Source organism: Sarcophilus harrisii, chromosome 2 (genome assembly GCF_902635505.1).
Source record: "Sarcophilus harrisii chromosome 2, mSarHar1.11, whole genome shotgun sequence".
NCBI lineage: Eukaryota > Metazoa > Chordata > Mammalia > Dasyuromorphia > Dasyuridae > Sarcophilus > Sarcophilus harrisii.
The window spans coordinates 236,076,880-236,092,581 of record NC_045427.1 but is presented as its reverse complement, the minus strand read 5'-3'; the positions used below and the strand labels follow the sequence as shown (position 1 = coordinate 236,092,581).

General features: G+C 32.8%; 1 protein-coding gene across 1 annotated transcript in view; it reads right to left on the bottom strand.

Moving 5' to 3' along the window:
- GNAS (GNAS complex locus) overlaps positions 1-15,702 on the bottom strand; it is a 158,663-nt gene that overhangs the window by 50,929 nt on the left and 92,032 nt on the right. Inside the window, exon 6 of the mRNA XM_031951690.1 lies at positions 2,118-2,215. Within this exon, the coding sequence (XP_031807550.1) occupies positions 2,118-2,215 (98 nt within the window). The remainder of the gene's footprint in view (positions 1-2,117; positions 2,216-15,702) is intronic.

The window sequence follows — 15,702 nt, the reverse complement described above, 5'->3', positions numbered from 1 at the left end:
GGCATATAGTACCTTAGGCCACTTTCTGGCTACTCAAATCTCTTTCATTATAGTATTTTATTCATGTTTAGAATTCCCTACAAAATACTCTATGCTTCAAAATTAGCTCCTTCCCTAAGAGTTAGGTTAAAGAAAGAATTGTTGTTTTCAGAAGGGTGATCTACTACTTTCAGACTAGCTCAGGATCATAAATTTAAAGCCCTCTATAATTTTGCTCCATTCTATTCATCTGAACTTTTTTTCAATTAGGTGGGTTCTCACTGCATTGGTCATTTTCATTTCTATTCCTTTGTTTTGGCTGTCTTCCTTGTAGGAAACATCAAATTTCTCTTTTCTGCCTATATAAAAGTTCCAGTACCTTAAAATCATATAAAATTCTCTCCCCTTCTGAAAACTGCTAATGTTTTATCTGTATTATTCCCTTTTTATGGTACATAATCATAAACTGACTTGAACTACTGCTGAACTTTTTTTCATTGTTTATGCTTCATCTTTTTATCTGGACTGTAAATTGGGAGACTATTTACCTCATAAGTGCTCTAAGCATATAGCAGATGTTTAAAAAAAATGCTCAAGGAGAACTGAATTGACAAAAACCATGTTTTTTCCTTTATATCTTTAGGCAAGCTTTGCTACACAGAACACATCTTAAAAGATTGATGATTAACTGCTTAAACCCTCGTCTCTTCTCCTTAATTCTAGAAAATAACTGAAAAATTAAATTAGCTTGTGCATATAAATGACATTAAAAACAATAACAAAAAAACTCATGTTTACTGTGATTTTTGTAAATGTATTTATAGTAATGTTCATTTAAAAAATACAACAAACTCACTAAGCATGTTTTGCTAATATTTTCTTTTTTCATTACTTGGCAAACAACTCTAAAGTCCAAAGCAACAATAATAAAGCACATGCAAAAACCCTCTTTAATTTTCTTTTAAAAAATACTTTGTTTTGGCACAAGACACTTTCTAGCAAACAACCAAACCTCTCACTATCTCAAAATAAGTTCTTTGAAAAAGTTAATTAATATAAAGGCAAATAAAATAACATCCTTTAACTTCTTGGTAATCTATATAATAGATTTATAAGCAAATTTACTTTGGTAAAATATCCAACCTGGTATGTGATAGACAATTACAAATCAACATCACATTCTCTAAAGAGCATTAATAAAATTAACTTTCCTATTTATTATTCCAAATTGAAATGAAATGTTCTGCTTTCACACAATTACAAGAGGTACTACTACTCAACTATAAAATGACATTGTCCTTCAAAATCTGTATTCAAGTGGAAATATTTTATACAGTTCAGGTTCTAAAATTCACAACTAGTTCTAAGTGATGTTGGCAAAGCTTGTGAAAAGATCAACCTCTTATTTCCCTTGAATGATCAAAATGTTAGACAATTTGGTAAACAAAGTTTTGGAAAATAGTTTTAAAAACAATAAATTATAAGTATCAACTTTCTCTTTTATTTGTAGTTCCAAACAGACCAAGAATTAAAAATAAGATGCTATTGTGATAAGACTCTTTAAAAATCATCTAATGGAGAAGGTTTAGTTATAACTAGTTTCATGACCAAAACAATTGAGATTCTATTATAGATAGAATATGACAGTACAAATCATCTATTAGAAATAACAACTAAGTTTCTTTATTCAACAGAAAAATCAATATCAAAGAATCAGGTGTGACTATATAAAAATTACAGAATTATTTTTAACACACTTAGGTGATAGCTATCTGATGATATCAAGTAACCTGAAACATTACCATATACCAGAAATATTATACTCGTGGCTTATAACAGATGGTAGAAAGAAGGTAATTAAAATTATGAGGAGAAAATGTGCTTTTAAAAACATTTTTCCTTAAGTATTTCAAGGTGTTCTATTAAATCTCTTAATTATTAATAATGCATTTTATACTCTCAAGTGGTTGTAATTTTAAGATTCAAAATTTGCTCTTGCTCACTTAAAAATACATTAAGAAAAAAAAGGGGGGTTCTGAAAACCTTTGTCTAGACAAAAACAAATACCTATTTTAGCATTAGAAATCAGTTGGAAAACTAAGTACAGAAAAATTTATCACAAGGGAAAAATTACTTACTATTGAGCACAATCAATCAATTGATATTCATTAGATCTCTCGTAGCAGGCCTTCACACCTTCATCTTGCCAAAGAGTTTTAGTATGTTCATAAAATTCCTAAAAGCAAAACACAAGAAAGATACTAAATAAAGCTATGAGATAGGATAAAAATGTCACCATTTTCAAAAATCTGTTCCAAATATCAAACTATAACATTTTTCACTTAGAAAAGTGGCTTTCAAAAAAAAAAAAGTGGCTTTCATGGCTTAGCACTTTGATTCAGCATATACTCTGTGAACTACAGTGTACTGGATGTAGCAAGCAGAAAAAAATATTCCGCATAATCAAGAGTTTGTAATTTAAATATAACATAAAAATAAAAGGATAATATAAATTATAATATACAACTAATAAATAAAAGTCAAATGAGCTGCATAGACAGTACTTCATATATAATAATAGGTACTTAATAAGTGCTCATGAATAATCACCAGTTTTTATTGCAGGGAGCTCATGACTGATTTCTTGTAAATCTCTTGTATATAAAAATTCAACCTACAAGTATCTTCCTTACTTTCTATTGCTTTTCTTGGGATTTCATTCTCATAAGATAATAAAATTTTAGAATGCTATTCTAATCACCTCATTTTATAGATGAGGAAATGAAGCACCTTTGTTAAGATTGTATCTTTAGTTAAAAGCAGAACTAAGCCTCAAACTCAGGTGTGTTCACTTCCTATTTCAGCATTCTTTTGTAATACTAGATGAACTTCCTCTCATTTCATTTCTCCTCTTTGATGTTGCAGTCCCTCTATCTGCCAAGGACCAACTCCCTTCTCACTTCATTTCAGCCCTACATTTAGGGTTGTAGCTGTAGTGGCAAGATAAGTAGTGAGTGGGCAGGGAATGGCAGAAAACAAGGAATTGTAAAATGTTAAAGAAACACTCTCCCAAATACAAAGATTTCTTACTGGTAGTGGCCTCTATCCCATTCCCTCATGTTCCCTTCTGTCATACTCTGGAAAGCTCCACCTAATCTTTACTCCAAAGTCCTAGCTTTACTCCACTGTCAAAATGTTTAGAGGATAACAAAAGAATGAAGTCTAGATTTTCCTATAAAATGCTAAATAGTTTGATTAGTTCAAATATGCAATATTAATTATTTGAGAGCTGTTTTTCACCATATAGTCTAATAAATAGTGAGATAGGGCAGGAGAAAAAGAAAAGAAGAAACCTAGAATTACTTATTAAAGGGAAGGAAAATCAAGGGCATTAGACTCAGGCTTAAATGTGGTACAGATAGCATTTCCCCATTCCCCTCCCTCTAGTTGCCTTTCCACTTGAGATTATTTTCCATTTATATCCTCCCCCCCTTCTCTCTCTCTCTCTCTCTCTCTCTCTCTCTCTCTCTCTCTCTCTCTCTCTCACACACACACACACACAATGTTTCTACAAACTAGGCTATATTTTCCAAATACAAAATTTATTTCCTGCTTCTCTGTATTTGTGCAACCTGTCAATGTGTCCAGAATTCTTTCTTCAACTATACCTGTTAAAATTATTCTCTTTTTTATGGCTTAGCTCAAATACGACCTCTTCCACAACAATTTTTCAAGGTTTGCTACTCTTTGCACACAATGTACTTTGACTCAGACTTATCTATGTATGTGTAATATTTCCAAACCCTTCTAATTTCCATCTTTGCATCTTCATGCATTTGTTGAATGGAATGTGAGTTTAGAGGTAGGGATCAGACTTGTCAGAGTCATATTTCAAAGGATACATATCTGAAATTTTTACATGTACCTTTCCTATTTGTTAACATCTTTGCTCTGAGGTTCAAAAAGTGCTTTGTATAGCATTAATTCACTTGACCTTCATGAAAACCATGTGAGGTATTATTATTATCATCATCCTTATTTTACAGATGAGGAAACTGAGGCACATAAAAGCCTTGCCCAGGCTCACACAGATAAAGATAGCTTGTTGTTGGAAACCTTGACATGAGGCTCTAGAACCATTTGATGATAAACTCAAATAGGCCTTACTTTGAAATTGTGGACCAAAGCATGTCCAGGCAAGGGGGGAATTGGGGTAGCTCTCCCTATCTGTGTTTTGAGAAAAGTGGGAAATTAGCTTTTTGTTGTAGATTAAAGGTAGTATCTGAGTATACTTCAAAGTGCTCAAAGTTAAAAAAACAACAACAACAACAACAAAAAAAAACAACTACACATCTTTGCTCTGTTTCTTAGTGGTAATTAGTAATAAAAATCCTTTAAAAACCTTCCTAATGGTTGTGTGCTATTTAGAGACAGAAAGAATGTAGAGGAAAAAAGCTTTGACATATTTTTTTTTAGTAGAAGGTCTTGGAAAAAGTCATGGTTAGAAGTAATTGGTAGAGACCAGAGAAAGGGAAGCAAGTCCTAAGAAAGATAAGGAAAGAGGTGATTGGAGAGCCACTTGGAAACCAAAAGTCCTACTGGAGGCGTACTCTATAGAAGGATCCTGACTCCCTAGAGCACCTCACCTTCCAAGCTGTTGGAACAACTATTATTTATTCTAAATGGGAAAGTACTTTATAAAGCCTAGGACACCACATAAATATTTTGTTATTACCATGAATCATCTTTTCATTCTTACCCTGGTTAGAGTCAGTGTTAAATTCAATTTAATAAAAATGTATCAAGAGCTGCTTAATTTAAGAACATTGTCCTATTTACTCAAGTTACAAAAAACAAACAAAAAATCTATCTCTGCCCTTAGGGAACATATATTCTATCTGAAAGCAGAGACAAGTAGGGGAAAAGAGATATGGCAAAATGAGGATAAATTACTGCAAAACATATACAAATTAAGTTTAGAAAATCCACAGCATTAATAATTAACAATGAGGGATTCCTGAAGGTAAAGCCAAGATGACAGAGTAGGAAGAAACAAGTCAGGTGAGATCCCCTCTAAACAGTTCTAGACAATGCAATGGACTGAATCCTGATAAAAGAATACAGTGGGGGGGGAAGGGAGGGGGGAAATCACAAATATATGTCCAGCTCAGTTTGGCATAGAGAGACAGAGAAGCATTTGGCTATTGGGGGTCAGGAGCACTGTAGTATCCTAAAAAGAGGCTATGTATCAGCACAAGAGGAAGTTTGAGACCATACTGGAGCATTATAACAGGGAGAAGTGCCAAGTGACAATTTTGTATTCAATTCCAGGTCATAGATTCAGAGAAAAATGAGAAAGGAACTTGTTCAGGGAAGTGATGTCTCAGGTATGGAAGCCTTGAGCTGTATATGGTGAAAGTGCCTTTATTGAAATGGAACACATCCAAAAATTCCTGATGAAAAGGCCAAAGGAGGAGGAATCAATGCAAAATGGAATAATTTTTTTTTGGATATGGACAATGTGGAAATTTGCTTTGATTGACTATACATGTTTGTAATATGTAATTTTTTAATGTTCGCAATTGGAAGTAGGGGTTTGGGATAGGAGGGGAAGTTGGTAGATCTTAAATGATTAAAACAAATAAAAGATTTTTAAAATAATTAAAGGTTAAGGACTTACAGAGGAAGTGGTACCTGAGCTGAACCTTGAAGGAAGCTAAAGATTCTAAGAGACAGAAGTCAGGAGGGAATACATTCCAGGCATGGGTAACCATCTTTGGAAAGACTTAGGGCTGAATTAGCATCAATTCCTTGGCAATAGAAAAGCTCTTGTTGCCTAGAAGAGAGGTATGTGTGTGAGTGGGAGCAAGGATGAAGTGTCTGGGATAGAGAGTCTTAGAGACTTCTGCCAGGCTATAGAACAATGAAGTGTGTTTCTAGCATTGCACAATGGAACTTTGACTATCCCCATGCTTTTCCCTATAGAAATATTTTGACAAATCATATTATAACTATATTATATGGTGATATCTATTATAATTATATAGTACATTAATTATTAATTCTATAATTCAAATACATATAAATAGATTTCTATGCTGTGGCCTGGTCATATTATTTCTAAGAGAAAATGTATTCCGAGTTAGAAAACAGATCTAACATAAATTAGGAGTTGTCTGTAGCTTCCCTTGGCAAAAACTTGGCCTAACTTTACCAAAATGAGACTTATCTAAACAAAGAACATGATTTTAAATACTAAAAGAGTAGCAAAACTACTACTAGATCCTGTTATCTTAATGCCATTTGCTTTACCACGTAGATCTATTTTAGCAACAAGTAATGTGTATCTTAATTTCTCCAGTTTTAAAAGAGGCATAATAATATTGTCATATAAAGATTGCATTGGAATTAATGAATCAATATTAAAGCACTATAAAAGCTCTGTATAAGACATACTATAAATGCAAAGTATTATTATGTTAAAAAGCTAACTTACAAGCAACTCATGTTCTCTGAAAGTAGTGATTAAAGCATACCCACACTCTTTGGTTTCAGCTTTCCACACAAGATTATGAAGCTAGCATGCTAAAAATAATTCAGTACCCTCAGGAGAAGTTATAGGCCACATAAATCAAAGGGTGTAGAGCTGAGCATTAGAGCCTTTAATTTCCAGTTTCTTTTTAACTAAAGCACAGTCAGACTATGGAAACCAAATCTCAATGTACACAGCAAGGAGCGGGGCCCACAGTCTAGTGAGTTCAAAGATTCTTTAAAAGGAACAGTCTATGTTCATACTAGAATAATATAAATGTAAATAATGGCTAAGTACTAAATCAAAGTATCAGTATGCAAGTATACTGAAAGAGGAGTCAGGAAATTTGATTTATCACTTAGCTCTACCACTATGTTATTTGGGCAGATCATTTATTTCATCTAGCATTCTCTGTTTCTATTATGTAAGCTAGGAAAGAAAAGGCAAGAATATTTTAGACCTACTGTTTAAGATTCATTTCTGTGATTAAAAAGTACTGCAATTATACTACTTTCTTTCCTTTTTCTATTTTGGGCATCACCATTTCATGAAGAGTTGTACATGACTGAAAAATGAACAACATTACTAGTTTTCCTATCTCTTCAACCCCAATTAGTTACCTTACCTCCAAAGTTAATACAAAACTAAAATCAAAATCCTGCCTCATTATGCTTGCACATCCTAATCATATTTCCAACAGAGGTAATTTGTTAATTTGCCTAATTACTCAGGAAAACCTTAAAAATTCTATTTCACACTAGTAAGTATCATTTCTTCAAAATGTTCACCATTTTCAATCCAAAAATGTTTGTATATTTTTTACCATAGAAAATTAAATCTCTTAATTATCAGGAGAGAGCAATAATCATAACTCAAACTAAAGGTTTGGAATATTTGGAGATTAAATAATCCAAACACTTTGTAGTATATGCCTTACTGATTTTAAGATCAATGAACTAAACCATAATAATAATCAACACAGTATTTCAATATAGGAATTTTAAGTACAAGAAAAGACCAATAAAACAGATACTTACTAATATAAGACATAGATTATCATGAACAATAAGGATCTTCCACAGAAATAGATTTGGTGTTCTGCCAGTTTTGCCCTGGGAGCAGGATTTCTGAGAAAGTAGGTTTTCAGAAATAATAAAACTAAATTTTGGCCTAGTGAAACTCTGGCACTATCTCAAGTTCTCAAATGTTGCCAAGTAGTAGCACTTTATATCTAAAACTTTTCAATATAATTTCTGATTCAACTGTAATGCATTACCAAAGCATAGATAGAATACAGTTAATCCACTCATAAATTCTGGAAATTTCCTTAACACAACATGGCTCATTTATATAGCCATGTTTTAGAGTTTCTAAAAAAAATAAAATAAAATAAAGCAAAACAAAACAGTATGAGAGTTTGAGAGACTAATCCAAAAGTTTTTCTGAATAAATTATCATGAAAACATATTCCTTTTTGAAATCCAGCTAATCAAACATTAACTCAAAATTATTTATTTGTACTCTTGGAGAAAAGAAAAAGTTGAATAAAGTCTCTACTATCTTGGAATTAATATTTTTTCAACTCTTAAAAGAAGAATTAAATAATCCATGCCTCATATAGATAATGGATACTTTTATTGAACTAACTTTAGTACTATTTCAACTGTATTTTAAATTATTGTGGTCATGCATTATTAACTTTCTTTAAAAAAATTTAAACTATATACCACAGTAAATTAAGTCTTAATTGTTTTCATTATATCATTTTCAATGACTTCTTATTATAATCAAAGACTAAAATCCTTTGAATAGAATTGAAAGCCTTCTGAAATTTGAGTCCAACTCTCCAATTTGATCTCCTTCCCCTTGTCAAAATTCAATTGTACCAGTCAGATTGCTCTATTCTCTGTTCTCAAAATCCATCTATAATTGTCGCATATCCTTTTACCATGCCTTCTATCTTCTTGACAACTTAATTAAATTCTACCAGTCACTGAATATCTACTTTCTGTTAATATTAATTTCTTAACATCTTGAAGTCTAATAAAACTAATAAAACTTCTGTAGGGTTACTAATAAGTATCTGTTTGTTGAAAATAAATTTTTAAAAAAGTTTTGTAATCTTTACTTATAATTTAAAATAGAAAACTAGAACTATTTTTCTAGTTTCAATATACTATGAAAATCTTACACATAAGAAGCTGAAGTTAAGTGAATTAAGTCTCATCTCAAAGAAAGTTTGTTTCTAGGTGATTAAGACTTGACCTCAGACACTTAGCAGCTATATGGCCTTGGACAAGTCACTTAACCCTAATTGCTTTGCAAAATAAATTAAAATAAAAATTATTTAATTAAAAAAAGAGACTTCTGCCCAGAGAATCAGTTCATTTTTTTTTTTAATGTTTGCTGAGTACTTACTACATTCAAGGCATTTCACTAAATGTTGTGGGAATAACAAATAAATAAGATAGGGTCCTTGCTCTCAAAGAGTTTCTTAATCCAATCGAAAAGATAATGCCCCATTACAATATATGTGGTGAAAGGAAAATATAATTTCATGTTTGTTAGAATTTGTTAGACAGTGATAATGGTAGTAAATTAAGAAGTTATCTTAGTTGCAGCATCATGACTGAGCTCATTACATCTGTTCACATTGGGAACTCTGATAGGTGATAATAGCTGTGGCTTGAGAGATTTTTTATAAAAAAGTTATGTTAATGTTACAAGAATAAGTCTTATAATGTTTTAAATTGGTTTAATTTTAATTAAAATCACATCCAAAAAAGGAAAAGTGACAGGTAATGGATTACTTATACGGGGTGCATCATATGGAGGGTGGGGTACATGTTTATATATGGTCAGACCACTGACTAGTTATAGCAAATATCAAAATCAATACCACATAAATAAAAACTGAGAAATTTACTCGGGTGTGAAATTACAACAGATCCAAATTAACCTACTCAAAAACACTATGTCCCATACAGGCAAGACAATGAGAAAAACATGCCTATCTGTATATAGCCTTCCTATAATTGTCACAACAGGAATGCCAAAATGTCCCAGACATTGCTTTAACAGATAAACATTTAATGTCTTTAATAATCAGCAAGATATAGCAACCAAAAGGGCACATGTAATTTACAACATAAACGTATTTGCAAAATATTATGAAGAAGATGGTAGACTCCTATAAGTAGTACCATCTCAAAAAATAGCAAAGATCAATGGATAGGAAAAATATGCAGAAACTTGGCATTCCAGTTAAACTAAGCATATCCACAAATTATTTACAGATGAAATTGAGAGAACAAATAGATGAAAGTGGAACAAATCTCCCATTGTTCCTTTAAGTATTTTCATCATGGCAATGAAGCTACCTCATTTGAACTCGACACTTATCCCTAGTGTTCTGTAAAAACAGAGGAAATAGTAATAAGAAAATCACAGGAAAAGTGGTGGAAACTAACAAAAGATACACAAAAAGATGTGCCAGAGGCAATATAATTTTGAAAGCATTCAGGAATCAATTGTCAATAGATTGTAAAGAAGAGTCAATGAAAGGTGGGAAGAAAAACTAATATTATTATCAGTAACTATTAGTAAAAAGTACAGATGGTAATCAGTCACGATTGATAATTTTTTCATTTCTATTATAGTCTTTAAATTAGTGTGGGAGGGTATTATCAACTACTATATGCAAGGACCTAGCATAGGTGCTGGAGACAGAAACACAAAATGATATAGTTACTACTTTTAAATAATGGAAGAAAGAGGGAGGTGTGGGGGAGGAGAGAAAAGAGATAAACTGTACAGATAAGTCAATACAATTCTTTTAGGGCACTGAAGGGACAAAGAGGAAATCAGAAAAATTCTCTAGTAGGAGATGATTCTTTAGTTAAGACTTAAAGTGAAATTAGGGAAGCTAGATGGTACAATGGATAGTGCCTGGCCCTGAAGTAAGGAAGATCTGAAAATCTGACCTCAGACATTTAACATTTACCAGCTGTGTGATCCAGAGCAAGTCAATTAATCCCTCAAAATATAGCCTCTCAAAAACAAACAAACAAAAAAAAAAACCCAAAAGAAACAAACTTAAAGGAATTTTAAGAGGTTAGAAAGTTTTGCACGCCCGCTCTAACAAAATTCTTCAAAAATATTCTCAGAAAAAGCTACCTATCCTTGTTTTCTTCATAAATTTCCTTCTATGCTAGTTTAATAAGCACAAAGTCAATGAGAAATTTAAAAAGTGAAGAAATGGAAGAATCAATTTCATAAAACATGATAGTATTTTTTTTACAGAAAGAAAAAAAAAACCCAGCAGCTTATTAAAATTACAAAAGAACAATAACTACTGTTGCAGCTATGGTCTGAACTTTTTGTTCGAATAGAATCCTTCCTCCTTCTCATCCGTATTCTTTTTTATCCTATGGTCTCTTCATTTCTCCAAGAAACTTTTCTGTCTCATGTTGATTTGCTTCCTTAAAAAAATTAACAGCAAAACAAATCAAGAAATGTGAACCTGACTGAGACTCATATAATATTATTAGCAGACAAATACTAAGGTGAGGAACTAGAGAAGTTAATGTTCCTTCAAAGTTATTAATTTCTATATATTAAATAAACGCACATAATCAACAGAATTAGAGTTGAAAAAAAAATCTAAGTAATCTAGCATCTACCACATTTTTAGATGAGACAACTAGGGGTAAAGGAAGTGTTTGTGAATTGCTCAGGATTATTTAGCAGTAGAGTTCTCACTAAAATACTCCACTTATTTTACAAATGAGCAAACAGGAGTGGAGAAGTTAAGTAACTTGCCCATAGTCACATGCATAGCTTTAAGTGGTAGAGACAGAATTTAAATCCAGATCTTTCATTATGCCACTATGGTCCAGTCTCTCATTCCTTCGAATTTATCTGAACTAAACGTACTAGAAGAGATCCTGGAACAGAGCAGGATCTCAGTTCCAGTATCTAGGCCAGTCTACAGAGGAATAATCAGAGCAAGAATCCCAGATCAAAGGTGAGTTATAGTTCTGTTACTCTGAACCAGCAGAACTTCCTAGATGACTAACAGGTGCTGAAGCCTACAGTATTCTATTGGTGCTTTAATAAAAACCTTGGTTAGAAATTGCAGATCTTAGTCCGGGGGGAAGGGAGGGAACAATGAAATTTTGTTTAAGATCAGATCAAGAGCACTGAAAGCTTGCAAAATCAAAAGATTTTTTAAAACAAAGAAAATATAAGCTATTTCATAGCAAAAAACAAACATAGACTGAAGAGAAAAAACAAATTGAATAATCAGTGTATAAACTACATGCCATTATCAAAAAAAGAACCTCTGCATCATATCTTGAGAAATCTTAAGAGAACTTCTCAGATCTCTTAGAACCAGTGGGCAAAGTGGAAACAGAAAGACTCAACTTGCCACCTCCTAAAAGAAAACTCCAAATGAGAATTCCCAAGAACATTGCAGCCAAAATCCAGAGTAGCAGAGAGCCATAATAAGGATCATGCTATTTATTATCATCACTAGCAGCCTGTTTCTGTTCCCCTCTCTACAAAAGCAACAACATAGAAAAAAAAAAAACCTGCCAGAAATTGCCATACTAATTTTTAGTGGTATTCAAATTTTGCTGGAAGGAACTAGACATACACAATCCTTGCATATCTCACAAATGAAGTTTCTTGGTTTCATTACACTGATTCATTTATTGGCATCTATTAAGACACATTAATATAGATTTCTCCTATACAAACCTTTCTTGGAAAAACCAAATTTATCCATCAGTCTAACTTCTGTGCCTCAAAAAATAAATTTTCAAACACCTACAGAAAAAACCCCCATAAGAAACAAAGTAAAAATATTGAGTTTCTAACTCAAAAAAATCAGTTTAAAAATTATATTTTTCTAGCATATCCTACTAAGCCCATAGTATTAGCAACAGCCTTGTGTGTATGGGCTTAACTTGACTACAAAAGGTTTCTGGTTGTTTCCCCTTCTTTCTCTTCACCAAACAAACCCCAACTGCCTCAACTTTCTTACCAGAATCTATTTAAATCCATTAAAAAAGGTCAACTTTATTTGAATTTTTTCTAGTTTTTCTATATCATTTTATTGTAAAGACTAAAATTGAAAGTGAATCTCCAACAAAGAAGTTAATAAAGTTTAGTGTGATTGAAAGATTGCTTTTTAAGTTGCTTCTTTTCACATTTTGGTTATGATATCTTAATATTATGAGAATGACAACTAAATGAACTTTACTTGTACCTAGCAGGACAAAAAAAAAATACCACAAAATATTAGAAAGAATTTAGATGAAGAGAAAAAGGAGATTATACAATTTGTTAAGGTATACACATAGAAACATTCTAATAGATAATTTTATACAAACTAAATACTTTAATTTGAACATTCTAAGTCTTATTCATGTGGGTACGCTCTATAATATAATGTCAAAGATGACAACAACTCTGTAACTTAGTAGGTAGACTCTTGAAGTTAAAAAAATTTACCCTGCTTCACTTTAAGCCTTTTTTCATGACAACTAGTGCTAACTATGGACTTACAGTCTATTACTAGGCCCATATTCAAAGCTTTTCTAACTTGGTAGCACCTAACAGAGCTTGTGCTCCATGAACATAGTCTATGAAGAGGACTTTTTGAAGAAAGAATACTGAACACACAATGAAACCTAAATTTATACTACAATAGATAAGTGATTTCTTCACTAATTCTTCATTTTGGTGCATATTATAACACAAAGATGCATTCTTATCCTGTGCAAATCTTAGCCATGTTTTTTCCAAAGGTTTACCAGAAAGGAACCAATTAATGTGCTAATGGTGTTCCTCTAGATCTTTTACACTTCATGTACACAATGCAGTGTAAAATTAATTGAGAATAGAGTGGAGAGATATTTGAGGTAGGGAGGCCAACCAGCAGTTTATTGCAATGTGGGCAAGGTGTGAGGTTGACAAATGTCTGCACAAGTGGATTGGCAGAAATGCTGGTTGGTTGGTTGGTTATTGTCTTTTGTTCTGGAAGAAGACCAAATCACACCATTATGTCAGAGTCGAGTTACAGCATGTCTGATTGTGGCTGATTAGACCAATATGAACTAAGAATGCTCTGTCACAGGTTGGATACAAATAGACCCCATGAACATTTGGGGTAGATTCTCTAACTCTGCATATCTTGTGTTTGTTCTGAACCAATTCAATTCTGCCATGCTCATCAAGCACAGAGTAAGGGCACACCATGCTGGGCGGTCCTGTACCAATGTCTTTCATATTGCAAATCAATTCTAAAGATAACTTGAAGGTGGTCCTTGTATAGCTTATTCTAATCACCTTTGAGTTCTTCATAAACTAATCTTTTTAAGTATACATTTGGCATTCGAACATTGTGGCCAGTCCAACAGTTGTGCTCTCTGTAGTATAGCTGGAATGCGTGACAATTTAGTTCAAAAAAGGACCTTGGTGGTGGCCTAGCTGTACCAGATCTAAAATTATATCATAAAGCAGCGGTTACCAAAACCATTTGGTATTGGCTAAGAAACAGATTAGTTGATCAGTGGAATAGGTTAGGTTCAAAGGACAAAACAGTCAATAACCTTAATACTCTAGTGTTTGACTAACCCAAAAACCCTAGCTTTGGGGATAAGAACTCACTGTTTGACAAAAATTGCTGGGAAAATTGGAAACTAGTATGGCAGAAACTAGGCATTGACCCACACTTAACACCATACACCAAGATAAGGTCCAAGTGGGTTCATGACCTAGGCATAAAGAATGAGATTACAAATAAATTAGAGAAACACAGGATAGTTTACCTCTCAGACTTTGTGGAAGAGGAAGGAATTTATGACCAAAGAAGAACTAGAGATCATTACTGTTCATGAAATAGAAAATTTAAATTATATCAAATTGAAAAGTTTTTGTACAAACAAAACTACTGCAGACAAGATTAGAAGGGAAGCAATAAATTGGGAAAACATTTTTACAGTCAAAGGTTCTGATAAATGCCTCATTTCCAAAATATATAGAGAATTGACTCTATAAATTTATAAAAATCAAGACATTCTCCAATTGATAAATGGTCAAAGGATATGAACAGACAATTCTCAGTTGAAGAAATTGAAACTATTTCTAGCCATATGAAAAGATGCTCCAAGTCATTATTAATCAGAGAAATGCAAATTAAGACAACTCTGAGATACCACCTGTCAGACTGGCTAGAATGACAGGGCAAAATGTGGAATGTTGGAGGGAATGTGGGAAAACAGGGACACTGATACATTGTTGGTGGAATTGTGAATACATCCAGCCATTCTGGAAAGCAATTTGGAACTATGCTCAAAAAAGTTATCAAACTGTGCATACCCTTTGACCCAGCAGTGTTTCTACTGGGCTTATACCCCAAAGAGATACTAAAAAAGGGAAAGGGACCTGTATGTGCCAAAATGTTTGTGGCAGCCCTCTTTGTAGTGGCCAGAAACTGGAAACTGAGTAGATGCCCATCAATTGGAGAATGGCTGAATAAATTGTGATATATGAATATTATGGAATATTACTGTTCGGTAAGAAACGACCAATAGGATGATTTCAGAAAGGCTTGGAGAGATTTACACAAACTGATGCTGAGTGAAATGAGCAGGGCCAGGAGATCATTATATACTTCAACAACAATATTATATGCTGATCAATTCTGATGGACCTGGCCATCTTCAGCAATGAGATGAACAAACTCAGTTCTGATAGAGCAGTAATGGACTGAACCAGCTACACCCAGCGAAAGAACTCTGGGAGATGACTAAGAACCATTACATCGAATTCCCAATCCCTATATTTTTGCCCTCCTGCATTTTTGATTTCCTTCAAAGGCTAACTGTACAATATTTTGGAGTCCGATTCTTTTTGTACATCAAAATAATGGTTTGGACATGTATACCTATTTTGTATTTAATTTATACTCTAATATATTTAACATGTATTGGTCTACCTGCCATCTAGGGGAGGGGGTGGGAGGAAGGAGGAGAAAAATGGGAACAAAAGGTTTTGCAATTGTCAATGCTATAAAATTACCCATGCATATAACTTGTAAATAAAAAGCTATTAAAATTTTTAAAAAAAGGACCTTGGTGTCTAATAAATATGAAACTAAGTCAGGAAGGATAGGCAGAAGT